This window comes from Hemibagrus wyckioides, linkage group LG16, assembly GCF_019097595.1.
Source record: "Hemibagrus wyckioides isolate EC202008001 linkage group LG16, SWU_Hwy_1.0, whole genome shotgun sequence".
Taxonomy (NCBI): domain Eukaryota; kingdom Metazoa; phylum Chordata; class Actinopteri; order Siluriformes; family Bagridae; genus Hemibagrus; species Hemibagrus wyckioides.
In genome coordinates, this window is record NC_080725.1 from 5,205,894 (window position 1) to 5,231,532 (window position 25,639).

General features: G+C 40.2%; 1 protein-coding gene across 3 annotated transcripts in view; it reads left to right on the forward strand.

Moving 5' to 3' along the window:
• LOC131366511 (HMG box transcription factor BBX) overlaps positions 1 to 19,941 on the forward strand; it is a 35,267-nt gene extending 15,326 nt beyond the window's left edge. For 2 of the 3 annotated variants that reach the window (XM_058411009.1, XM_058411008.1), the window contains exons 5-17: positions 1,158 to 1,359; positions 4,976 to 5,043; positions 9,784 to 9,864; positions 9,966 to 10,043; positions 10,547 to 10,624; positions 12,938 to 13,015; positions 13,768 to 14,575; positions 14,918 to 15,056; positions 15,358 to 15,509; positions 15,657 to 15,746; positions 16,212 to 16,400; positions 18,387 to 18,561; positions 18,718 to 19,941. In XM_058411009.1, coding sequence (XP_058266992.1) covers positions 1,158 to 1,359; positions 4,976 to 5,043; positions 9,784 to 9,864; positions 9,966 to 10,043; positions 10,547 to 10,624; positions 12,938 to 13,015; positions 13,768 to 14,575; positions 14,918 to 15,056; positions 15,358 to 15,509; positions 15,657 to 15,746; positions 16,212 to 16,400; positions 18,387 to 18,561; positions 18,718 to 18,808 — 2,229 coding nt within the window. In that variant the 3' untranslated portion in view covers positions 18,809 to 19,941. The remainder of the gene's footprint in view (positions 1 to 1,157; positions 1,360 to 4,975; positions 5,044 to 9,783; positions 9,865 to 9,965; positions 10,044 to 10,546; positions 10,625 to 12,937; positions 13,016 to 13,767; positions 14,576 to 14,917; positions 15,057 to 15,357; positions 15,510 to 15,656; positions 15,747 to 16,211; positions 16,401 to 18,386; positions 18,562 to 18,717) is intronic. The other variant, XM_058411010.1, reaches the window with a different exon arrangement.
• Positions 19,942 to 25,639: the final 5,698 nt, after the last annotated feature.

The following is a 25,639-nucleotide window of genomic DNA, read 5'->3' on the forward strand; positions in this document are numbered from 1 at the left end:
GAAAACTATCGTCTTTCAGCCGTGATAGCCTTGCACAATCTTGCCCATCTCCACTGATCACCAAGTCTGACAAGTCTGTACAGACCAGGAATCAGTTCTAACAGCGTTTTGGGATTAAAGAATTTTTATTAATAGAGTGTTGCTTTTGGAATTTGCCCAATTTCACTTGCTGAGTGAAAACGTGAGCTAATTGATTAGATAAGATAATTGTTTACAGTGCAAGATAATTGTTATATGATCCTATAAGATGAATGGTCTCATAAACTTAAATGAAAGAACCTATCCGCTAGTATTAAAGTTCCGGCAGCCAAGTGTACTGTTTTCAAGCCTGTTTTTATTCCAGAAACTGGTACCTAGAGCCTAAGGCCCACGGTCTCATATTTCATGCAAGTTACTTCATTCTTCAAGTCAGATTAAAAGACTTTACCAACCAGTTGCATATATAAAAATGTCCCACTGCAAAAAAAAAAGCAATACAGATAAAGATTTCAGTGTAAAATGTGCAGATTTATTTAAACGATTTACAAGGCACAAATTGAGAAACATTGAGAAATTGTTCAGTGTTTTATACACACACTGAGCACTTTATTAGGAACACCTACTCAGTTCTTGCAATTGTCTAAACAACCACTTGTGTGGCAGCAGTGAAACGATAGCAGCAGCTTTGGGTAATGTTCACGTCAACCAAAATGTGATCTCTGTGATTTTGATGTTAACCCTGGCATGACGACTACTGATCATCTGGGATCTTCCACACAACAGAGTCTCTAGAGTTTACTCAGAATAGTGCAATAACGAAAAAGCAACAAAAGAACTGTGTGATGCAATCACGCCGACATGGACCAGAATCTCAAAGGAATGTTTTTACATGTCTTGAGGAAATATTAGTATTAAAGTATTAACCAGTGTTAGTATAATGTTCCTAATGAAGTGCTCAGTGAGTGTAAATCTAATTTTTAACACCTTATGTCGCAGCATATTATTCAGGTTAAAGTATATTCAGTAACAAGTATGAATGATCTCCAATCAGTACAATTTGTAAAGGCATGTAGTTTTGAGTGCTGGACTTTAAGGGGTTAATGGTGTTCTTCAGTTTTCACGTTGCTTGTTTTTTTTTCACAGTTGTATTGGTGTTTTGTGTCTCTGTTTTTGAGCAGTATAAAGATGCCTTTATGAAAGCAAACCCAGGCTATAAGTGGTGTCCTGCCACCAGCAAGCCAGTGAAGAGTCCCACTCATGCAGTGAGTAACGTGCGGAAGAAGACCTGGTCTGTGCCCTCCAACAACACCAAGGACATCTCTGTTGCCAAAAAAGTGCCCAAAACAGACAACACACCACAGCTAAACTTCGCCATGGCAGGTGGGTTGCATAAAATACAGATATGTTTTGGTCTTTTTTCATAATGACCTCCTGGTTCTCCAGTGCTCTGGATCTCCAGGATCCCACTCTCTCAACCCAGCCACTGAAGAGTGAACTCTCAGTGCCAGTCCCAAACCCAGATTAAATGGGAGGGTTGCATCGGAAAGGGCATCCGGCGTAAAACCTGTGCTAAATCGAAACATGCAGACTAAATAATCCGTTGTGGCGACCCCAAACAGGGAGCAGCCGAAAGAACAACATAATGACTTAGATTAAATCTATCTAAGAATCTGCACTGTAGAATTTCATCCAAGACTGGGTTAAAAATATGTTAAACATTGGGCCTTGGAACAAAGGCACAAACCTTTTTCTCTGAGGTCTGATGGCTTTAATGTGACTGATAAATGATAGGACTAAATTCAACGTTAACCTGATTGGTGTTAATCATGGATTATTGTCAGTAGCAGAGGTTAGGCAGACAGGGCTAGCATGGAATAGTCCACAACCACAATGAAACAACTAATCAGTGTCCCAAATGGCAAGAGTTTGCAATCAAAAAGAGACACACACAGGGTTTAAACTAACCAAGGTACAGACAGGGAACAGGTAAACACAACAGGAGAACAAATCAATGACTAGGGTGGAGACAGGACCAAAACAGAAACAGAAGCACATGATGTTTGTCACTTTGGGAACTGCGACACATTCAGACAGAGAGAAACTGACAAAAGGCCCAAATCTGTAACCCAAGACTGCACAAAGCTCTGATTTCTGAATGCATATTGATTTGCAAAGTGACTAATTGCCTGCACATGCATAGCTTCGGGAAGGGAGTGTGCACATCAGGTCATTGACCTTTTCAGTGAGAACACTGTCAGTTATTTAGAAGCAAAACTTTTTTTGTACATAATGTAGATGGATCGCAGTTAAACAGCACACATCAGAACGTAAAAACATCTGTAATACAGATGTAGTTTTTATGGGTAGCATAATTGCAGGCACATTGATGAAAACAAATGAGTTTATAAATGAATGTAGGAAGCAAACTCTAAATTCAGTATGAACACAACCACTAATAGCCGGGAGCTTAGAAAGTTTTAAGAAAGGTATAATGCACACCAAGAGAGCTTTATATCCTTGACTGTTCCCAAATTTAATTCATTTGCATCACTTTGCTCTACATCAAAGTGTAATTTGCATCGGTTTTGCAAGGATTTGTGAAGCTAGCATATTTCATTTGTATATTTACATCGTCCTATTTTGTGCTTAAACTGTGTTTGGTCCTTGTTTGTTGTATAGTATCAAATATCATGTGTGTCCCAGGCCATTCACACACATGTTGAAGAACTCTTCAGTTCACTTCCAAAGCTGTATAATCCAGTGATAAAACTCTATAAAACTAGTCAAGAACTGTTGGGTTATAGCACAAAATATACACTCGCTGTCCACTTTAATAGGAACACCTGTACACCACATCGGCCAACCCTGTGACCGCAGCGCAATGCATCTTCACTTAATGCTCAAATCACATATCAGAATGGGGGAAAAGTGCGATCTCTGTGACTTGACCCATGGCATGGATGTTGGTATCAGGTAGGCTGGTTTGAGTATTTCAGAAATTCCTGAGCTCAACACACAACTGTCTCTAGAGTTTACAAAGAATTATGTGAAAAACAAAACACATCCTGTGTATTGAGGGTCTGCAAGCTGAAACACCTGGTTGATGAGAGCGGTTAGAGGAGAATCTTCAGCTGTCCAGTTTGGGGCAGTCTGCGCCTCAGATTCCTGGTTTTGGTGGATAAGCGTGGAACCCAATGCTGTTGTAGCCCGTCCAACCCGAGCTTGAGTTACTGTATCCTTCCTGGCAGCTCACACTAATCTGGCCATATTCCTCAGACCTCTCTTATCAGCAAGGTGTATAAACTCGGGACACCCTTTTGTGTGAGAATCCCACGAGATCATTAGTTTCTGAAACACTCAAACCAGCCCTTCTCATAATAACATTCATGATCAAAGTCATTTTTTCCCTCCATTCTTATGTTTGATGCGAACATTAGCTGAAGCTCTTGACCCGTATCTGCATGATTTTTTTTGCTGCTGCAACATGATTGGCTGATTTGATAACTGGATAAATGTGTAGATGTTACCAATAAAGTGGTAAGTGAGTATATACTAATATTAGTAATATTTTTGGTGCTAGATGTTTGTCAATGCGTTGTTTTGAAAGCAACAGATTAGACAACAAATGTGTTTTAACAAATACCCAAACATCCCGAGTGCAGCAGAACTGTTAGATGGACAGTCCCAGGAGGAATTTAACACATCTAGATGAAATATCAGGAAATTAAATCTGAAATCATAATCTATCGTCTCATGTCTTAAGTGTACAGTAATACCTCACACATCCACGAGGTTACGTTCCAGGACCCGTCGCGAATGACGAGGTTTCGCGAATGTGCGGTAGTGTCACTAAAAAATGAGTTTAAACACTAAATATGACCCCAATCATGCTCCCAAAACACTTTAATTTCATTTAAAAGTTAGCTTAAAACATTACCCTTAAAAAAGAAATAAATGTTTGCCCGGAAAAAATCACTGAGATCACTTATTCACACTACGTTCATGTTGAACCAAGTACAAGGTGCGGGGAGATGAACCGCGACATCACACATACAAAGCATCGTAGCTACCAGCCAATCAGCAGCTAGGTAAAACTGTTAATCCTCTGTGATTGTCTACTTCCAACCCTTCCAGCCAATAGTGTGTCGTAATGGCTGTACTGTACGTACGTGATATCGGCGATGTTCGATATAATTAAAATAACATTTATATTTTATTTATATTGATATTTTGTTGATTTTACTTTTATATTCATATTACTAAATTAACAAACAAAATTTTCCTCAATAATTTCACATTAAAAAGCATGAAAATGTATAAATGGCCACGAAATTAGCCGTAAACACTTTTGCAGGATTTTGCGATGATTTCGCCGGTCTGCAAAAAATTCGCAGATGCAAATTAGTTAGGTGAAGTCGCGAATCGTGAGACACGGATCTGAGAGGTGTTACTGTGTAGCAAAAACAAAAGATTTAGCCTTACAGTTTCAATACCTTCAGAGGGGACCGTATATTCACTATACGGCCAAGTGTATGTAGCTGCCTGACCATGACCCCCCATATGTGGACATTCCCCAAAGCTTTGCCATAAAATTGGAGGCATATGATTTTGTCTAGAGGGGCTTTGTATGCTGTGGCATGATAGTTTTCCTACACTGGAACTAACAGGGCCCAAACCTTTCCCAGCATGACAATACATCTGTGCACAAATCAAGTACCACAAAGCCATGATTTGACTAAGGTTGGTTTGGAAGAACTCTCAACCTCATTTTCCAAAATCCCCAAGCAGCATTCCAAAATTTTCATGGAAAGCCTTCTCAGATGCATGGAGGCTGTTATAGCAGGGTGGGGAGCAACTCTGTATGAATGTCTTGTTAATGCTTTTGGAATAAAGTGTCATGGTCCATGTCAGTTGTCTACATACTTTTGACCATATCATGTGAGTTTCCGTGTTCCCCCTTGATGTGTTGTTTTCTGTCTGTATGTTGTTTGTGTAGATCCGACTAAGATGGGTGGCCTGAGCATGCTGCTGCTAGCTGGAGAGCACGCCCTGACTGCCAGAGAGGTACGACAATAACACTACAACCTGGTCGGCTTTATCATTGCGAAAGATCACAGATCTTGGTTGATTCTTGGGTTTACAGACTGTCTAGTTACGTGGTTGGTGCAATCACCTCCAAGGAAAGCAGTTATTACATTTATCTTTGTTTTGCAAAAGTTGTATTGCAAAATCAGGATTTCCAGTAGGTAAATGGCCAGAGCAGTCCAGTTACAGCAGGTTCTCAAATGTTTTGCAACCAGGGACAAATACTATAATATTGATTACTCTTAGCACCAATTTATTTTTAATGATCAAATATGGCTTGTTAAATGTTTACAACAATATTTTGGCTGTTTATAGAGCTGTTCTTTTTTGTTTTTTATGTACAAGTTCAGTGACCAGTCAAATGAACTCTAGAACTCAATAATAAATACAGTAATAACTAAATAGAAAATTTCTACTACTATAACTAAAAAACAAAAGTGTGTGTATATATATGGGTGGGATATATTAGGCTGCAAGGGAACATTTTGTCCTCAAAGTTGATGTTAGAAGCAGGAAAAATGGGCAAGTGTAAGGATTTGAGCGAGTTTGATGAAGGGCCAAATTGTGATGGCTAGACCACTGGATCAGAGCATCTCCAAAACTGCAGCTCTTGTGGGGTGTTCCCGGTCTGCAGTGGTCAGTATCTATCAAAAGTGGTCCAAGGAATGAACAGAGGTGAACCGGTGACAGGGTCATGGGCGGACAAGGCTCACTGATGCACGTGGGGAGTGAAGGCTGACCCGTGTGATCCGATCCAACAGACGAGCTACTGTTGCTCAGATTGCTGAAGAAGTTAATGCTGGTTCTGATAGAAAGGTGACCTTTGAAATCGTTTTTAACTTCTCTGAACACATTTAGGATCACAAGTGGAAGTTGGCTTTATGTGAAATATAATCTGCTGATAAGTCTGTGTTGGTATCTGCCTAACTTCTGCTTCCCTGAAATACTTGGCATGTGCACAACTACATTGTTAATATAACACCAGGGCACATACAGTATATGTGATGGATTGTGACTACAGTGTGAACAAACAAATCAAATGTGGCTGCTTTAAACACTTCAGGGTTTGACTTGGCAGCCTGATGGATAGGGATTTTTTTTTTTTCGGTTCTGACGCACCGTCTATTGAATGTCACTTTTAAATCTTCTAGAAGTACATAAGATAAGCAGCGAGTGTGAGAACGATGTTGCTTGAGCTACCGCTTCTTCAACACGTGCATGCAGAATCACACGCCAAGTATAAACCAGGCTCCTCTGCCTCGCTTGATGTGGATTATTTTCTTCTAAACAACACACTTCCCACTAAAAGTCAGCGCAAGGTTTATTCCTTAGGTGTTTAGTCGCTAATGTTACACATATACCGATTAGGCATAGCATTCTGAGCACCGACAGGTGAAGTGTGCTTATCTCCTCATCATGGCACCTGTTAGTGGGTGGGATATATTAGGCAGCAGGTGAACATTTTGTCCTCGAAGCTGATGTGTTAGAAGCAGGAAAAATGGACAAGCGTAAGGATTTGAGTGAGTTTCACAAGGGCCAGATTGTGATGGCTAGACCACTGGATCAGAGCATCTCCAAAACTGCAGCTCTTGTGTGGTGTTCCCGGTCTGCAGTGGTCAGTATCTAGTCCTTTACATCCTGTAAGTATCCTTTAAAGTTGTAAGTTGTGAGGTGGGGCTGCAACGTACAGGACATAAAGGATCTTTACATCTTTGTGCCAGACGGGGGCGTTTCTAGGATTTGAAAACATCAGGGGCTAATTAGGGAGAGAGGCAACAGTGCTCAACTAAAACGATCAATATTTACTTAAGTCCTCTACACTCCAGTGGCAAAATTTTGAATAAAACATTCAGGGCTAGATTAAAATCATTCGAGCCTCGAGCCCCGAATGATTAGCCCTAGCGACGACCCTGTTGCCAGATACCACAGCACACCTTCAGCGATCTAGTCCATGACCCCAAAGGGTCAGGGCTGTTTTGGCAGCAAAAGGGGGACCAATAGAATATTAGTCAGGTGGTCATAATGTTTTGCCTGATCGGTGTACTTTACACACAAGTGTTACAGAAAGAAATTGTACGGTAGTCAGTGTTTGGGGTCACTGAAAAATTCTTAATGTTCAGTCATCTTAATGTGCATTTTTATACCAATATAAATGCAAAAGGATGAGCAGCACTCTGAGAAGTTCCCCTGTTCTTATCCGCTGTAAGCGAATTATCCAGATCTCATTACCAGTGTAAAACAGCGGCTGTTGGCTGCCATCAGTACATCACTAGCAGTGTCTTCTGCCCTCTAGTGACATCAAATCGGTATCACAGCCCCACTAATCAAAGGTTAAACTGAGTCTTTATACAAGTGCCTGTAAACACAGACCAAGCTGTGTGTGTAGCACATCTGTTAAAAGCAGGAATTATTATCCAACACTGGTCTAGTCTGATGCTTGACACAAGAGAATGTCATTACAGTAAACTAAGGGTGAAAATTAGCATTATGTTGTTTGTGCTATGACATTAAATGGTAGGAAAAGAGCAGCAAAGCATATCGACTATTACACTGTCTATGTAAGGAAGAAGTTTACCGTAGCAATTCTGCTCAAAAATCATGATACCCTATCATGTGATTTTTCCTGGCAGTATTATTTAATAGCATGATAAGCACATTTGGTATGCGTGTGCGGACAAGTTAAGGTGGCTACGGTTTGTGGTTATTGCAAGAGATTTATTTCTTCAGAAATCACAGTGCCATGCATACATGGCATCTGCCTCAGAAGGCTGAAACGCTAACACAAATGATGTTGCAGTTCTGCATTTAAAAACTTAGGAGCAGATGTTAATTCAGCAGAAAGCTGTTGCTCAACTTTAGAGCAGTTTTTGCCAGCCAAAAAGCATCAGAACTGCAGATCTTAAAAATACACGATCAGTGATGTAAGGTGGCAAGAGTGCTATAATTTCCAGAATCTGCAAGACTACAACGCATAATGTATGTTTACCGTGCATTACCAAACCTTTGTAAACATGCTTAAAGGGCACAGATGAGCGTCTTCTGCTGTGAGCAACAGAAGGGGCAGGGTGTTCATTCTGCTGTCTGTGCCTCGAAATAAGTTCTCTTTGTTCCCTGATATAATGAACACATGATCTCTGGCCAGCGGAATCGATTGTGACAGGCCCATCTCCACTGTTACAGAGACTGAGCCGTGACTCAGTACAAGCCCTCGCTGCACTGACGGGGCCGTTAGAGGAAAGATATGAGGAAATAAGTCTTAATTGTGATGGTGTGTTTGCTTTGGGATGGATGAGCTTCTGTGGTACAATCTGTAAGCATCTCTGAGGGAGGATCAGATCTCTCTAAAAATGGCGTAATTAGGAAATTAAAAGCAATGCAGATGTTTGATGAATTAACACTTTTTTTTTTTAATTGTTTTTTTTTATGGTTATGAAATAAAATCTTATCTAATAGGAGTTTGCATCTATAACTGGTAAACCTTAAAGGAATCCTTTCTATAGATACCCCTTGTTTCAGGACACCATAAATCAAACCATAAGAAAAGGGCGAATAAATAAATGTGACAGATTTAAATAAGAGACTGCATTCTGCTCCAGTTTCAGATCACGGAACGTTAGCCAATCACTTGCATACTGGATCATATATCAAATATGGAGGACATTTAATACCGAGGCTCAGTATATGTCTATGTTCCTGTGCCTGTGAATGCTTCTTGACTCTAAGGTAGAGCTTTGCCTGGCATGCGCGTGTCTCTATGGACTCCTCTCATTGCTGTTAATCTGCAGTAAACTCCATTTTGCTGCTACTAAGTGATCCTAATTGCCCTCAGCTCTGCATTTATGTCACTGAAGAGCGCCCTGGGGGGGGCGGGTCCATCGAAAAACAATAAGCAGCATCTCTTTTCTTTAATAGACAAACACTATTACATCATTGGGCAAAATGTGGCTGTATTGATTGAGAGATTATTTTTCAAAAGCAGGGAAGCTGGATTTATCAGAGCAGCCCTGGACATGTGTTTTTTTTCTTTTCTTTTTCTGATAACCACATATTATCTAAACCACACACACACAGACATACCACAATGCACCGACATACCACAATGCACTGCCTGCCTCTGTGGCCTTTTTTTGCAGACACATAAATACGTCACTTAATTAGAAGCAAAAAATTACACACAGAGCTTTTTATGCAGATCTGGATGTTTTTTAACCCGGATCTCCAAACTTGGACGTGTTTAGAAATCTTTTGCTGTTAAAGTAAAGCTCATAATTGTGTCTTTAGGCTTGACCTTGACAGTTATTGAGAGAACCGAACATGGAAAAGGTTTGAAAGTTTATTATGAGAAATTTTTCATTTATAATTTTTTCCCCACATCTGATTACAGCCAAGTGTAAAAGGTGACACATGTAAGGATAACAAAAGTGAGAGTCTGGGCATGCTTCTGGAGCATCCTTGTTTTAGACCTACGGTTCCTGTGTTGTTGTCTAAGTGTTAAATAAAGGAACTGGTTTTCACTTAGCGAGAATACCTGACCTGAACCAGATGTTCTGCTTTTCAACTCGGCACTAATTTGTCTGGAAAATGCATATTATATTATGCATGTTTTATGGCTAGGAAAAGAAACGGTGTTCATTTTGACCTTTCACGTCACCTTTGATTCGTTGAGGTCTCCATCAGTGCCTTAGATGTGTTATCATATTTTTTTTTTTCTATTTTTAGATCTCGTCCAGTAGTTCACAGAGCGGGGTTGCGGATGTTGCAAAGCATACTGGGAAATCTGCCCTTTTCCAGTTGGCCGAGGTAAAAACAATAAACACACACACGAAGTGATGAGCAGCCGCGTGCATATCCAGCTTCAAACGTGTGCATTCAACGTTTTGTACGTTTTTTATTTCGTGCAGATTTCCTCCTGTCCACCCCAGCTTGTTGAAGAGTGTAAAAATTCAGAGTGTCGAAGCGCAGCAGCGCCCCAGACAGAGGTGAGAAAACATTTTTCAATTCTATTCCCGCATATTAACGTAAGGAAGTGTGGAATTGCTCTCTATTAAGCTATCCACTAAAGACTCATTAAAATGCAGCATGTGGAATTGCTAAGTTGAAGGAGCACTTAACGTGGTCATAAAAATCCTCTGGTTAATTGTGAGCTGCTGACCTTTAATTAGCTTTTTAGTATTCCCCTCTCTGGCAAACACCTAGTTAATTAAATTAATATGTTCATGAAGAATAAACAAAGCAATAGTATGTCATGCTGTAATAACAGCTAAGTACCAGCTAGGGAGATGTTTTATACCTCTAGCTTTAATTAAGTCACTCCGATTAAAACTAAAGTGGCCTCACCTGTAAATGTGTGAGCCACGTGTATATATATACATATATATATATATATATGATGAACACTGCCTGGTCAATACTCGTTACGCCGCATATGTAAGAAAGAAAAGATCTCATCTAATATCCTGAACGTCTTGTCGTGGCTTTTCAGGTATGTGGCCTTTCTCAGCCCAACTCGCCAGATTTACCCAGCAGCTGCATGCGGTCTCCTCTCTTTCAGCTAGCTGAGGTGAGTCTCCAGCCAGACCCCATCATACACAGGCTTACAGGAGGGTCAAGAAGTCTAATCCAGTATATTTTTTACATTTACAAAAATGACTTGCAGTTATCTCATTTATACAACTGAGCACCATGAGGGTTAAGGACCAACAGTGGCAGCTAAGCAGTGCTAAGAATTTGAACTCTAGTCCCCCCGCCTAGGGATAGACTTCAGGCTCCTCATAGATCTGCATAGGAAATACACCGATCAGCCATAACATTATGAGCACTTACAGATGACGTGAATAACTCTGATTATCTCCTCATCATGGCACCTGTTAGTGGGTGGGATATATTAGGCAGCAAGTGAACATTTTTGTCCACAAAGTTGATGTTAGAAGCAGGAAAAATGGACAAAGGGACAAAAGGGACAAATTGTGATGGCAGACAGACGACTGGGTCAGAGCATCTCCAAAACTGCAGCTCTTGTGGGGTGTTCCCGGGCTGCAGTGGTCAGTATCTATTAAAAGTGCTCCAAGGAAGGAACAGTGGTGAACCAGAGACAGGGTCATGATTGGCCAAGGCTCACTGATGGACATGGGGAGCGAAGGCTGTGATCCGATCTAACAGAAGTGCTACGTGCTACTGTTGCTCAAATTGCTGAAGAAGTTAATGCTGGTTCTGATAAAGGCTACGTCCGTGGTAATAGAGCGCTTTCGTCTAAAATGTCTTGTGAAAACACTTACGCCCCTGTACCGTGCATGAGGAAAACGTAAGACGCCAATTATTTACTTTACGGCCCTTTGAAATGTCGCGGCAATATGTCGAGGAAAAGCACAGAGTTTTTTAAATGGACCGACAGTGAGGTGGAGTTGTTGCTGCGAGTAATATGCGTTTTTAAACGAAAACCTATTAGTGTGAACATGGCCAGGAAGGTGTCAGAATACACAGTGCATGACGGGTCAGGGCTGTTTTGGCAGCAAAAAGGGGACTAACACAATATTAGGCGGGTGGTCATAATGTTATGCCTGATCGGTGTAAGCAGTTCAGAAAATGGATGAATGAATGGATATTTCTCAAACACTATTACATCATTCTGCATTTTGGTGTTATAGGAGAAATCATCAGCAACAGAGTGGTGTTATGTCTTGTGATTGGGGTTGTATGCTTTTGTCAAGTTTATATGTAAGAGTTACACACTTCATATCTGTGCCATTATAAGAAAATAATCCATTCACGTCAAGGATTAAAGCACAATTTAAAGTGTGTTAGTTTGCTTATATCACAATCATTTTCAGATGATTTTCAGAAAGATCAGATTTTTTCAGTATTGATCTGAAAGGCATCAAGGTCACAGCAAGGTCGAATATCTGAAATAGTTTTCCTCCACTAGCGTCCTTCCTGGTTCTGATACGATTCATTAAACGAGCACACATCTGACCAGTCAGTGGGATAAGAAACGATAATGTCGAAGACGTTCTTCAACAGCTGTTACGTACTCGGCTGATCTAGTTGGCCATTTTGCAAACATCGACTGAAAGCTTTCTTTGTTCACTGTGGCGTCTTCATGCCATTCGGCACCATCGGCAGAGGAGTCATGAATTCACACTGTGATTACTCACATACTTGTGCAGATGTGTTATAATGATGGTGCAACTTCAGTCCTTTTTCTATTGAGATCTAAATGAAGTCATCTGGACTGTCCTTTTTACCAAAACAGACTGACTAATGGCTTCGTAATGATTTGGCTTAGTAGTTGATCACCCCAACCCTTATAATTTACTGTAAAGGTTGCTTTAAACATGCAGCTGTGTTTGTATATGCGGTATATTCTCCATCGTTGAATTTAATGACGAATTTAAGGTGGTATTATCTGCTTACACGCACCCCAGAAATTATCGTTCAGCAGCGTATATGCAGTCTGAACCAAATTCTTGCGTATGCTCGGATCTTCGGTGTTACCATAACCTCCAAGTATCCACCATTTACTTCAGCATAGTTTCGCCGAATTTTCAATAGGCTCACTTTGTTCAGTACGTCAACGAAAGGTCGATAACCGCGAAACGTATCAAGTGCAAAAGACGGAAATGGTGTCCTGCATCACACTGCTTTGAATATTAAGAGTGGAAGAGTGTGGTAAATGTGACAAAAGATGGTGGTTGTGGCTCCGTTACTTGTGGGCTTTTGTGGGTTATAGTGTTTACTGGGTTTTTTTTAAAAGATGATCACAAAGTGATTATAATTATCTAGGAGCTAATGATATACATAGTGATATTTGGATATTTTTTGTTCTCACAACTTTAGTGTGGATAATACCAGGGTTTTTACCGTTGTTTTGTTGCAGATTTCATCTAGTGGTTCTCAGGTTTCTGTATCTGAGGTGAAGCAGTGCGGCCAGTCTGCTCTCTTTCAACTTGCAGAGGTACAACACACACACACACGTAATGTAATGCATCAGTACAACTATGGCAGAATGTTCAGTATATACAGTGCTGGGCAAAAGTCTTCGGCACATGCAACACGAAGATGCTTTCAAAAATAATGCTTTGAAATATTTCTTGGAAAGAGCAGTAAACAGTAATAAACTGAAATGTTCATATTTGGTGTGAAAGCCATTTGTTTTTGGGGTTTTTTGAACAACTAAAAATGTAAAAATCTGCAACTATAAAAATTTGCACTTAGTGGGCCTAAGGCTTTTGTGCAGTTCTGTATATTTGTGTGTGTGTGTGTGTGTGTGGGGTGGGGTGGGGGGTGGCAGGGTCTGAGTGTGACTGGGATCTCATCCAGGATGTATTTACATCTCATGCACAATTTTCCCAGGATAAGTGGCTGACCAGGATAAAGCAGAACATGAATGAATGAACAAATGTACCTGGGATTGTGTGGGCATTAGTGCTGCCACCTGCTGGCTGTTGTTAGTAATACAACTCTTGCAGGTGTTCAACTATAACGATGCACAGAATCTTGAGAGTTGTACCTTAGAGAGAGCATAAACTCTATTTAGATATTACCTCACCTGATATCCATAGCTCATTAAAGAGTTAACGAATGGTGTAAAATTTATTTTTGCTAATCTGTTCAATGATTTAGTGCAATTGGTGATTCTTTGATGTATAAGATGTTTGTTCTGTCCAGATGACGTGTACTGATGGGGGTATGTTTATTGATTTATAGATGTGTTTAGCATCTGAAGCAGAAAAACTGGAGGCCCTGTCCTCCCAACCAGCCATGGACTCATCCTCGCTCTGCGCCCAGGACAGCTCTCCTAACACAACCCCCACCATGGACCTTCCCACGCCAACACCACCCTCATCCTCCCCAACGTCCTGTAAGAAAAAGAAGAAGAAGCCAAGTGACGTGTCAAAAGGTGAGAAAAGCCCTGGCTCGCCCAAGAAACCCTGCAAAAAGCGCTCTTCATCCAGCTCAGACCTCGAGAGCTTGATGTACACTATTGAAGCAGTGGCTAAAGGAGCTTGGGGCTCAGAGGAGATGGAACCCACCAAGAAGCGAGCGCGTCCTTCGGGCAGTCCGACGGTTCAGCCTTCAACAGTGGAGAAGAAAAAGACCAAACCCAAAGCCAAGAAACAGCTCAGGACCAAGGAGGAAGAAGAGGAGAAGGAAGAAGAAGAGGACTGCAAGCCACTTGAGACTGAAGAGCCTCTGATTAGCCATGAAGCGGAGATAAAAACCGAGTGCAAGAAGGAAGCCGACATTAAAGTGGACAGAGAGGAGGATTCAGAGCCTCACGTCTCTACAGCACAACAAAGTAAAAGTGTAGAACCAAGCTCCCCACTGCCAAACAAAGGAGATGAGAGGGAGCTGGAGGTTAAACCTGTTGTAATTCAGACAGAAGAGAAGGAGATCGAGCCCAAACCCGAGGCCTGTGGATCCCGGAAATCAGAGCGAAGCTGTAAGGGAGCGCTGTACAAAACTCTGGTATCTGAAGGAATGCTGACATCACTGCGGGCTAACGTCGACAGAGGTATCAGAGTGGTGTTATAACTATTATATGAAAAAAACTTTCCACAGCTGGGCTAGAAATGAGTAATTTGGAGTTTGTTTAAGTTTATAGCTATTAATGGATTGTGTAGCCATGTGAGTGGGCGGAGCAGTATTTGGGGCTGTTTGGGGAATTTGCATAGATACATGACACAATTGTCATTTTGAGGATGTTTGCATTTCTTATTTTGGTTATTTAAGGCGACTGTAGGGTTTAGTTAGGCTTAGCGTTATGATAGCTGTAATACACAACGGGAAGTCAGTAGAAATGCACAAATATAGGCATATGCCAGACTGTGTATCTGTGTATGCGTGTGACTTCCAGGAAAGAGAGGCTCCATGCGTGGCACCGTGTCCGAGTCCGAGATCGGATGGACAGATGAAAGCTGTAATTTCAGTCAACCTGCTGCCAGCAACCCCAAAAAACTAAAAAAGTCCAAATCCAAAGATGAGCCAGTGCCAGGGTGAGCTCACTCCCTCCCATTACCTTTTCTCTTCATGAAACTAATTCTTTTCTGTTCAATCACACAATTCTTAATCTTAGATTAAATCATTTTTTTTGTATCTATATATGTAGATTTTATGACAAGTTTCCGCTTCCACACAAACATAACTTGTGTATATGAAAAAATATAGTAGAGGTTAAATGGTGTGCAAGTTAATTTCTGGTTTATTTGAAGAAATGCAGAATCAGCAGGTTAACAAAACAAACAGGGTTAAGGGAAATTATTCAGAGTTTTAATTAGAATCTGATCGTTTTTGCAGCAATTTAGGAAAACTGGAGGAGGAGTTTGAGAAGAAGTTTAACAGCCTGCCCCAGTACAGTCCGCTAACGTTCGACAAAAAGAGCACAGCTGTCACCAAAAGGAAGAAAGCCAACGTAGCCAACCCTCTGGAAAATCCTACGTCAAATAAGGGTGAGTGTATCGCTTTAAATCACTTCCTCCCAACCCATCCACTCATTGCCTGTTTTAGTCATACCAACAGGAAGTGCTCAGTGCATGTCATGATGGCCATCTAACATAGCATGCCATCTTCCTCTTTTCTGTTTTATATACAATCAGGTCCATCCCCATCTCAGAAAAAGACTTTATTCCACAAGATTGTTAGCAAGTACAAGCACAAAAAGGAAAAGGCTGGAACTTTGGACAAAGGTGAAACAGAGAAAGCATGCGTCATGTGTCTGTGCTTTCTTTTCTTTATCTTTTTTTATTTCACTCTGGGTTCTTGTTTGCTCGTGTACGAGACTTAGTTGGTGTGGGTGTGTACGTGAATATGTACCAGCTCATGTAGCTAAATAGACAGGTGGTTAGGATAGTTGTTTTGCTGTGGTTTATAGCGCTGTCTCTGCTTTGTGCCACAGAGTAAAGTAGGTCAAACACACACAGAAAAAAAGACACACATGTAGGTCATCGTAGAAAATATCTTTCTAAACATTCACAATCAATAAAGTAGCCTTTCCGAATGATGAAGCCACTACATTCTCCAGTGCTGCATTAAGCAAACTATAATTAGTGTCAGTCTGAATGCAGCACTGTAGTGAGTAGAGCTTCTAATTTGTAGCGCTGACATGTAGCATTTTTAGTAATGGCGTACCTGTCAATGTCTCCTGTCTGTAGCCATAGCACAGCCTGACCCAGCGGCCAGTGACACGGGCATGGCGAAGGCAGACTCCTCGAGTGTTTCTCTCTCTACCGAAACCCGTAAGACGGGAGATGTGCCTGTGGGCAGCCAGAAGAGGAAGGCCAGAAAAAGCAAAATCACTCACTTGGTGCGCACGGCAGACGGGCGACTATCACCCGCTGAGGGTGAGTCACAAAGCATACGCAATTACACACACTAAAGCTGTAGGATTCTGTTCAGTGTTCAATTTAGATGTTCTGCTCCTAGAAGAGTTTCCTTTTCGTCGAATGACCATTATCCCACTTTTATTTATTTTAACATTTTCAGTTAATTGAATGTGATTGATTCATTGATTGATATCAATTTTCCAATGATGTGTCAAATACCTGATTTAAATTTGATATTGGAAGTCTTCTCTAGAGACATGGACACTTGAGTTGTTGTTTTTGGCTGAATCGCAAATGACTGATTTGAAAATGTATGTATATACACCACATTCATTTATGCATCTTCACCATCTCATTTATACTCATCAGAGTCACAATGTTTCATACATCGATTTGTTCATATTATGGGAAACAAAACCAATTAAGTTAATTTATTGAATAACACATCAACTCTGAGGACAAAATGTTCACTTGCTGCCTAATATATCCCACCCACTAACAGGTGCCATGATGAGATCATCAGTGTTATTCACTTCACCTCTCACTGCTCATAATGTTATGCCTGATCGGTGTACACTCACTAGACCATTTATTAGTATCAACTCCTTGCACTCAAACCAGCCTGAATTCTTCATGGCATGATTTCTACATGGTCCTGGAAACATTCTTGTGAGATTCTAGATAAGGTTGCGTCACATAATTTACTGAACATGTGAATTTCCTGTTCCTCTGACGTTCAGTGAGCTCATTGCTATGATCAGATATGGTCAGTTTTTTTCTGTAACACAGTATGTTACAGAAACATCCTGGAAGTAGTGGCCATAAAGAGAGTCAGTGATGCCGGTAAAGCATTTTGGGTCAAAGAGCCAGTGCCAGTTTCTGACCTTAGCGTCTTCATGCCACAGCAGAAATCAAGATACTGTGTGACCTTTTTTTCACCTAATTTTCTGTTTTTTCCCTAAAGTGTCTGTACCCACTGTAGCCTATCTATCTATCTATCTATCTATCTATCTATCTATCTATCTATCTATCTATCTATCTATCTATCTATCTATCTATTATTTTTTTGTCAACGTTAGCCTTCCTGGCAAATCTCTGCCTGCTCACATCACCAACTAAAAAACAACACATCAATAACTAAGAACTCATATTCACTTCATGTTTTTTGTGGTTTTTCACTTCATACTGCGAAACTGCTACTCAGATTCTGAAATAATCGAACCCTTTCGGCTCCAACAGAATGAATCCAGTGAGCTTTTATTGATAGGACTGGGATGTAGGTAGGTTTGGGGTAAGGTTTGGTCTTGGCAGACTGGACCTGCTACGCTGCTGCTACTGCTTCTGCTGCTGGGCGAGAACAGAACCATTGAACCTGCACAAATATAGAGATATTACGAATATGCTGCAGGAGGATAATGCAGTAGGAAAACTCCACAGCAAATCTACACAGGCGGCCAAGAAGGCCGAGGCAGAGCCCTGGAGTTTGCTTGGGATAATAAAGGCGTCTAGGGAATCATTGAACTAGCTGAACTGGTCACCTGTACCAGCATAAATTTATGCTTCGCCTGGCATTGACTGACTGCACAATTACAATTGCAGTAAATTGTGTGGTGCATGTATAGTACCAGACTCTATCTCACTCTAATCTCAGAGTAATGTCAGGAATGTAAAATGTAGCTAAGTATGAATAAAAGAAGCCGTTTGCTTTGTTAAAAAAATAATCCGTTTTGTAATGCTTGAATTTTGAGACTTTTTTGTTGTTAAGCTGCTGTAAATGTCCATGAATGAAACTGATAGCCTTAAGTCACATACATATGTTCTGTAACCGCTTAGAACAGAGCTCTGTGTTATCCAAATACACACAGTTTTTCCAAACAGATTAGCTTCCTGAAGGTCGTGTCTAACAGCTTGTGCCAACTGTGAACATGTTGCAGAATGTGATCCTACAATATACAGGGAGAAAAAACTAAAATGTTTCCTGGGTGTGGCTTTGTGTCGTTGCAGCGGACAAAGTGAAGGAGCTGACCCAGGATCAGGATGGAAAGCCATTAACTCATGAGACTTTATGCAACACAGAGAGCTGCTCCACTGACCCCGGACCAGCCGAGTCTGACAGCCTGCCGGCCTTCTTCAGCTTAGCTGCCCTCGCCGAGGTCGCTGCCATGGAGAACATGCATCGGTATGTACGGATAAAAATTACACACACACAAAGTTACACATACAGTATTCTACAGAAATCTTAGGCTTGCACCTTTTGCCCAATTCTGTATATCTGTACAAACTCTCTCCAGTAGGTTCATGCTTAATTATTGCACGTATGTGTGTTTGCTTCCAGAGGTCAGCGTGCAGTGACCATGGCTGCTGAAGGTCAGGTGAAGGACATGGCTCCTCAGACTCCTGTGCTGATCTCTTGCGCTGATCAGTGAAGGTGTAGACCTCGTCTGTGAGTGGACTTATTTGGACGTACCTGAGAGCATTGTGCTGGGGAAGATACATACACAGAGAGAGAGAGGGAGAGAGAAAGCATGGAGCAGGCAGAGCTGGAAGAGGAGGAAGATTACTACGTTACCTTGGAGGCTTCAACACACATACACATGAGAGATCATGTCGAGGTGTGGCCTGGCTTCCTCCATTTGCCCTAGACTTTCAGAAACAGGAAATGGCTGCTGTTTTAAAGTAAACCTTCTTTTTTTTTTGCAGTATGAGAAAATGGACCTAAGGAAGCTCTCTTCTAAGTTTTGTTTCTACCTATTTGCATAAAACCCCACTCTGATTCTCTCACTGTTAGAGGAAAATCTTGTGGCTTCCTGCTCTCCTTCCTGCCCAGAAGCAAACACACATACACTGCATACTGTTCGTGTGTGTGTGTGTTTGTGTGCGTGTGTGTATGGGCGTGTGTGGGAAATTTTGCTCTACGGCCCCCATACCTCACAACCAGCCTGCTTATGCGCCCAAGTCCCTCTCAGCGCAGGCTTCACTTTGACAATGCACAATTAATGCCTAGATGCCTCTTTTCTGGTCAAAGACCCGTTTTGGACACAGTGCAAGCATGCACGGCTGCTTCTCTCACAAAAGCAGCCCAAATGAGACTGCGAAAATGCACGTTTGTGATCCAAAGCAAACAAGTTACTAAGTGACTGAACACTGATCTGGTCAGAAGCCATTCTCTATTTTTTCCTCGCGCTCTAACAGCTCCCCGTTACTGTACTGGGCACCCTTCCACTCTCACGTGCACAGCTATAGAGATGAATAGATTTTTTTAGAGCAGTATACTTGAATGATACAATGCATTTTATGTCAATACTTGACCTTCCTGCGATGTGTGTGTGTGTGTGGACGCCTGCGTTGTATGTGTGTGCGTAGCATCCTGATAGCTAATCCAAAAGAGTGTGTGTAGGTGTGCGTGTGAGTATGTGCACATTTGTGCGTGCGCGTACGTGCTGTCGTGATAGCTAATCCAAAAGAGTGCTACTAGTTTCCTAAGGTAGTTTCGTAACAGACACTGCACTAATTTTTAGCTATATTACACCATATGGCAGTTTATTATTTGCTAGATGGGCTTAGCTAATATATATATATATATATATATATATATATGTATATATATATATATATATATATATATATATATATATATATATATATTTTATATATATATATTTTATATATATATATATATATTTTATATATATATATTTTATTTATATATATATATATATATATATATATATATATATATATAAAATCTGGTATTTAATAAACTAGCATTGTGGATCACACTTTTAGGCAATTTTTTTCTTCCTCTCAGCTTTTTCGATTTTCTACTATCCACACGTATATAATTCATTTCTGGGACGAGGTGAAAGTGTTAATTTTCATGCACCTTTTTGCCCAACATCATGTGCCAGCAGAAAACAAATGCAGTTTTATTTCTCTTACACAGCATTTGGCTTTTCTGCTGCTTCTATCCATTCCTGGGGGTTTGCAGTGTAAGAGAGAGGAAGAGAGTAGAGAATCAAGTAGAGAATCAGGTCTCTCTTATACAAGGAACTCTTACAGCATAGTCCCCACAGCACTGAGGAGCTCACACGGCTGATTATATGCTCCTGACTCGACACACACTGTTTTTTTTTTTTGTTTGTTTTTTTCAATAAACCATCATAGATTCTTTCCATCCCCCTGTGCAAATGAAAGGTCACAGACTCCTGGAAAGAAAAAAAAGAAAAAATTCAGATTTTGCTTTCAGAGAGCTCGTCGCTTAGTCTAAATGAAGGAAAAAGCTCAAGCCTGACTACACGACGGGGAAACCCCTCCAACGTCAAAATGACTGATGCTTCTTTTTTCTCCATCACCTGTTTTTCTGCATATCATATCTGTGAAGTTGAAATTTTATAAGTAATATGTTTTTTTTGTTGTTGTTTTATTTTGTTTAGTTTTTTTTTTTTTTTTTTTAAATAGAAACTATAGTATGATGTATTTGATCCTCTTTTATCCCTAAATGTGTGTTGTGCTTTAGGGAGTGATTTTACTGGCCTTTACCTTTTTTTTTTTTTTGTATGATCTTAAGCCTCACCATGAGGCCAGTTCTACTGGATGAAGACTATTGTCAAAAACTTGTATACAAATATATAATAATAATAATTATAATAATAATAATAAGCCAATGAGCACTGAGAAATAATGCACCGCTTCTAGAGGAAATAGTCCCTGCTTTTTTTGGGAATGCACATGTGAGGCAGCCTGCGCTGCCATGTTTAACTATTGTCTATTGAGCACAGTGAGATTTGTGTACCTGTGAGAGTCTGAATGTCCTGTTCGCTACAGTTAGTCAGAGCCAAGGGATTTAACCTCATTGTGTCTGAACAGAAAGGGTTAACAGGTTAACAAATAAACGCCTGATGCAGTAAAGTCTTCGACATGCAGAGAAGCTTGGAGGAATATTGACCTGTAATGGTCAGTAAAGGTGATCGTTTCACTTGTTCAGGACATTACAGAGTAATATTCCCTACGGTGTTAAGAAGATTGACTTTTTTTTTTTTTCTTTTATTTAATCAAAACTCAACCATGTCTGTTTTTAAATTTCAGATTATGATTGTCAGAAGTATACCTTATAGGTGGTGATTGAGGACTTCTAAAGTGATGAGAAATACTCCGGCTGATCAGTATCTCAAGCTCAATTCCTAAATGTTTGTCTTAGATCAACTTTTGCTAAGAGATGTCTTCCCGAGTGTTTTGTGCACATCCAGGGCTGCGGCAAACAAGTTCTTCCCATCATGTATCTTGCTATAAAGGAAGAAATTGTACGTTATGAAGTGGACTATAAACTGAGTTGCGGTTAATAGATAAGTGTAACTGGCAACATTGTGTCTAGAAATATGGACACATACAGCAGGGGTGGACAAATAGTTAGCCAGCTGGACAAGTGAAAGCTCAAGTGCTCCTGAGTCCCAGGTTTTGGTTGGCCGGAAATTTAATCATTTTCACGGGTAGAGAGCGGCTCGGACATAATCGTTATCCCTTGACCAGGAGAAATCAAGTTTTTGTGGTGCTTTCTCTTCACGTCACATACCGACAATACTTTTCAGGTTCATTTTATTTTGCTTTGTCCGGTTAGTATTACTGCTGAGAAAGCTTGTATGCCTATGATCTTGTGCACACTAATAAATGGCAAGATAAAAAGCTTGTATGTGCAATACAGCAGGTAGAGCAGGTTCAGTAGCGTGCACTGTGGTTACAACATCAAGGTGGATTGCACCACCATGAAGCTCAAATATATAAACACCCCCCCCCCCTTTTGCAGAGGTTAAAAGTGAATAGAGTTTTTTTTTTCTTTCTCTGGTTTAACAAGAGAACAAAATAATAGATGTTCGCCTGTTGAGCCAGCTTGTCTGTAGGACTACGATAAATAAGTCCAGAAGTGTAATCTTTTCATCCCGGGTATCCAGATTAAGGATTTGTCCACCCCTGACACACTGAGTTGACCGTTCCTTAGGTATACTGCAGGTGTAACTAATAAACTGTCAACTTATAAACTGTATGTGCTATTAACTAACAAGTGGGGTTTTTTTTTTCCTCCCAGACATTTGCCAAAGACAAGGAAGTGCTGTCTCTTTAAGTAATTTAATAGTGTGCAAGGACAAAACCAGGAGAGAAAATTCTAGTCAGCGAGTCTGTTTTCAGGTAATAAATGCATCAATGCATTATATTAGCACAATTAATTCTATATTTCTGATGGATTTCCTCAGCCTTTACCTGCAGGTTGGCATGGTGTACAAAGTGTTTTTAAAATGCCTATTTCAGAAAAACTATATTTGCACCTTAAACCCAAATCAAATCATCCTACTCTGAATGATTTACCCCTTTACATGGCTCTGTCCCCCCCCCCCTTCATGACTATTTGCTCTGATTAGTCAGCCCTCTGTATCTCAAGACACATTATTGCATTGAAGAAAGAAAGACAAAAATTGGCATTATACAATAATGCATTGAATGATGATGCACTTCTTCAAACATCCTTGCATGATTCATAGATGAGGTTTGATCCTTTTCCCAAAGCCTCCATTAAATGTCATTCCCTGTTTTTTCTAAGTACTGTAGAAGATGCCTCTATAACTCTCGAGTTCCTATAATAGCTGTAAAGCTTATGGTATAATGCTCTTTTGTGCTAGAATTGTCTCTTGAATGTAATGGATTTTGTACCTGTATTTTTCTAATTCCAATTCCAGTCTTTCTGTACGCGACAGCTTTGTATGGAGGAGTTTGCTCCCAACTGCGATACGATTTATAACAATTTCCAGTCATAGTTGTAACACTGATCTGGAGCTCTATGAAGAGCTTCCTAGCCTCATCATTGCATCCATCTCTCTGGTCAAATAATTGAATATTTTAGGTTATTAGAAACATTGTCCCATAATCAGACATCAAATTATATTCAATGAGTTAAAAAAAAAAACCAAACAAACAGGGAAATGAATGGCAAACTTAATTGCCAAACCCTCTGTTTAAAGCTTATTTATTTCTCTTTCCAAGTCTTAAGAGCCTGGATAATGCATCCATTTGAAACGGCCGTGTTTTTCTGTTCTGTACAAGAACGTACGTCCACTGGCTTTTGAAGCAGTCTTGTCGAAGGGTTACCTTTTTTTTTCCGTGTCCTCAAATGAGTTTATACAATGTGTGCTTGATCTAATTCGTGTCACTCGTACTGTATGACGCCATGCTTGTTACAGCCCTGTTGTCAATGCAGCCTTGCCTTACTGAAACCCTTGCATAGAAAAAGGGTCCCTTTTGCCATTACCCTATTCAACAAGTCCTACGTCATAACACTGTCTGCTGACGCAAATGTTATTCCTTTAACACCTATTAAAGTAACATATAGACATACTTTCTCACTGTCTCTCTGATTTCTTATTTCCTGTTCAAGGATCATGGTGGCAAAAGCTAAAGGACTTCTAAGATTCAGTCACAATTCAGTATTAATAGGAATGAGTGATTAAAGTGACTTGCATCTATGGAAAAGATGCTAATTCAGTTAATGTGGCTAGAGATTATTGTTGAAAAATACACAGGGACTCGGGTGATTAAGATGTTAGTGGTTAAGATGTTGGACTACTAATTGGACGTTTGTGAGTTTGAATCCTAGGTCCAACAAGCTCTTAACCAAGGCCCTTAATCCTCAATTGCTCAGTCAATGTCACTGCAGGTCAGTCAGAACAGTGTCCAGTGAACAGATCATACATTGGTTTTTCCTTAATTCTCAATTCATCAGTTAATCATAGTTGATATGGTGTTCTACTGTGATTTAATTCTAGATTTATTATAGAGTCGATATAATATATACAGCGGGTAAAATAAGTATTGATCATGTCACCATTTTTCTCAGTAAATATATTTCTAAAAGTGTTATTGACATGCATTTTTTTTACCAGATGTTGGTAACAAACCCTGCAATCCATTGCGACATGCAAACAAATCAAACCATAGATGTCCATAAATTGAGCTATGTGTAATAATGTGAAACGACAGGGAAAAGTGTTGAACGGATGAAGAAAGGAAGGTACAAAAAGGCATGGAAAGCCAAGACATCAGCTGAAATCAATCACTGATTAGAAACCAATCTTGCCTCTTGTCAGTGCTAATTAATATCGGCTGCTTCAGTCCCAGCTGATGGCCTGTACAAAGGTGTCTCATTACCAAGGTGTCACATAAGAAACATCTCATTATGGGTAAAAGCAACCTTCACAACCCTATTGTTGCAAAACAATATTTATTTTACCTGTATGGTATACAGTATGTCAAAATTTGAATGAATAATATCTGTGGGTATACCTCTGTCCCACTATGTAAGAGGATGTTGTGCTGAGGTCATTTAACGCAAGGGCCTCTATACTTCCTACTATAACCCTAAAAAATTTGCTACAATGGTTACTGTTCTCCAGTGGTGGACCGTCAGGGCCAGCAAGGCCTTCTCTGCTGGCCTAAACAGCAGTGATCTGAATCACGGACTTGCACTTTAATATATTTAATATATTTTTCCATGAATGTGTATTACATTATTCCCGATAGTCTATGATAAGAGTATTTATCCAATCATATATCAGCTAGTGGCTGACATCATGGTTCGCGCGGCTGTAAGGCCTGTAGAATTAAAAGTGCAGGCGCCTGAAGCTTAAAATAAGTGGCAATGAAACTGTTCCATTAACCAATCAGATTTTGAGTTGGCATCATTGGGGCCATCTAGCAGGCATATGATTACGTCAGCAATTTCCCGTCCTTTGATTGGATAATTGGAGTAGTCAGAGGCAGCGACCCGCCCATATACATTGTTTATATGTTCTCTGCGTCTCATTTCGGATGCTGCGTCCTCCGGAGATTGCAGTTTGTTGCATACGGCATCAAGAATGTATTTTTTGAGAAAAGTAACCGTAATAAAATGGACTATTCCTTGTGAGGTGTGAAATACTGTAGACTAATTTCTTTTTTACTTTGTTATTTAACGGGTGATTAGTATCTATTGCCGTGGCATCCAGGGGCAATTCTAGAATTTTCATTTAACGGGGGTCAGCCCCCAATGAGGGTATAATAGTAAAAAATAAATAAATAAATGAAATAAAATAAAGGTTTGACTATCAGGGTATGATGGTAAACTTATTGCAGCATTCCACTGTATTGCATAGACGTGTATAACATTTGAGTACTGAACAAGCCAAATACGAGTCTTCCTGATCTCTCTCACACACACACACACACTTGTCCTCTGA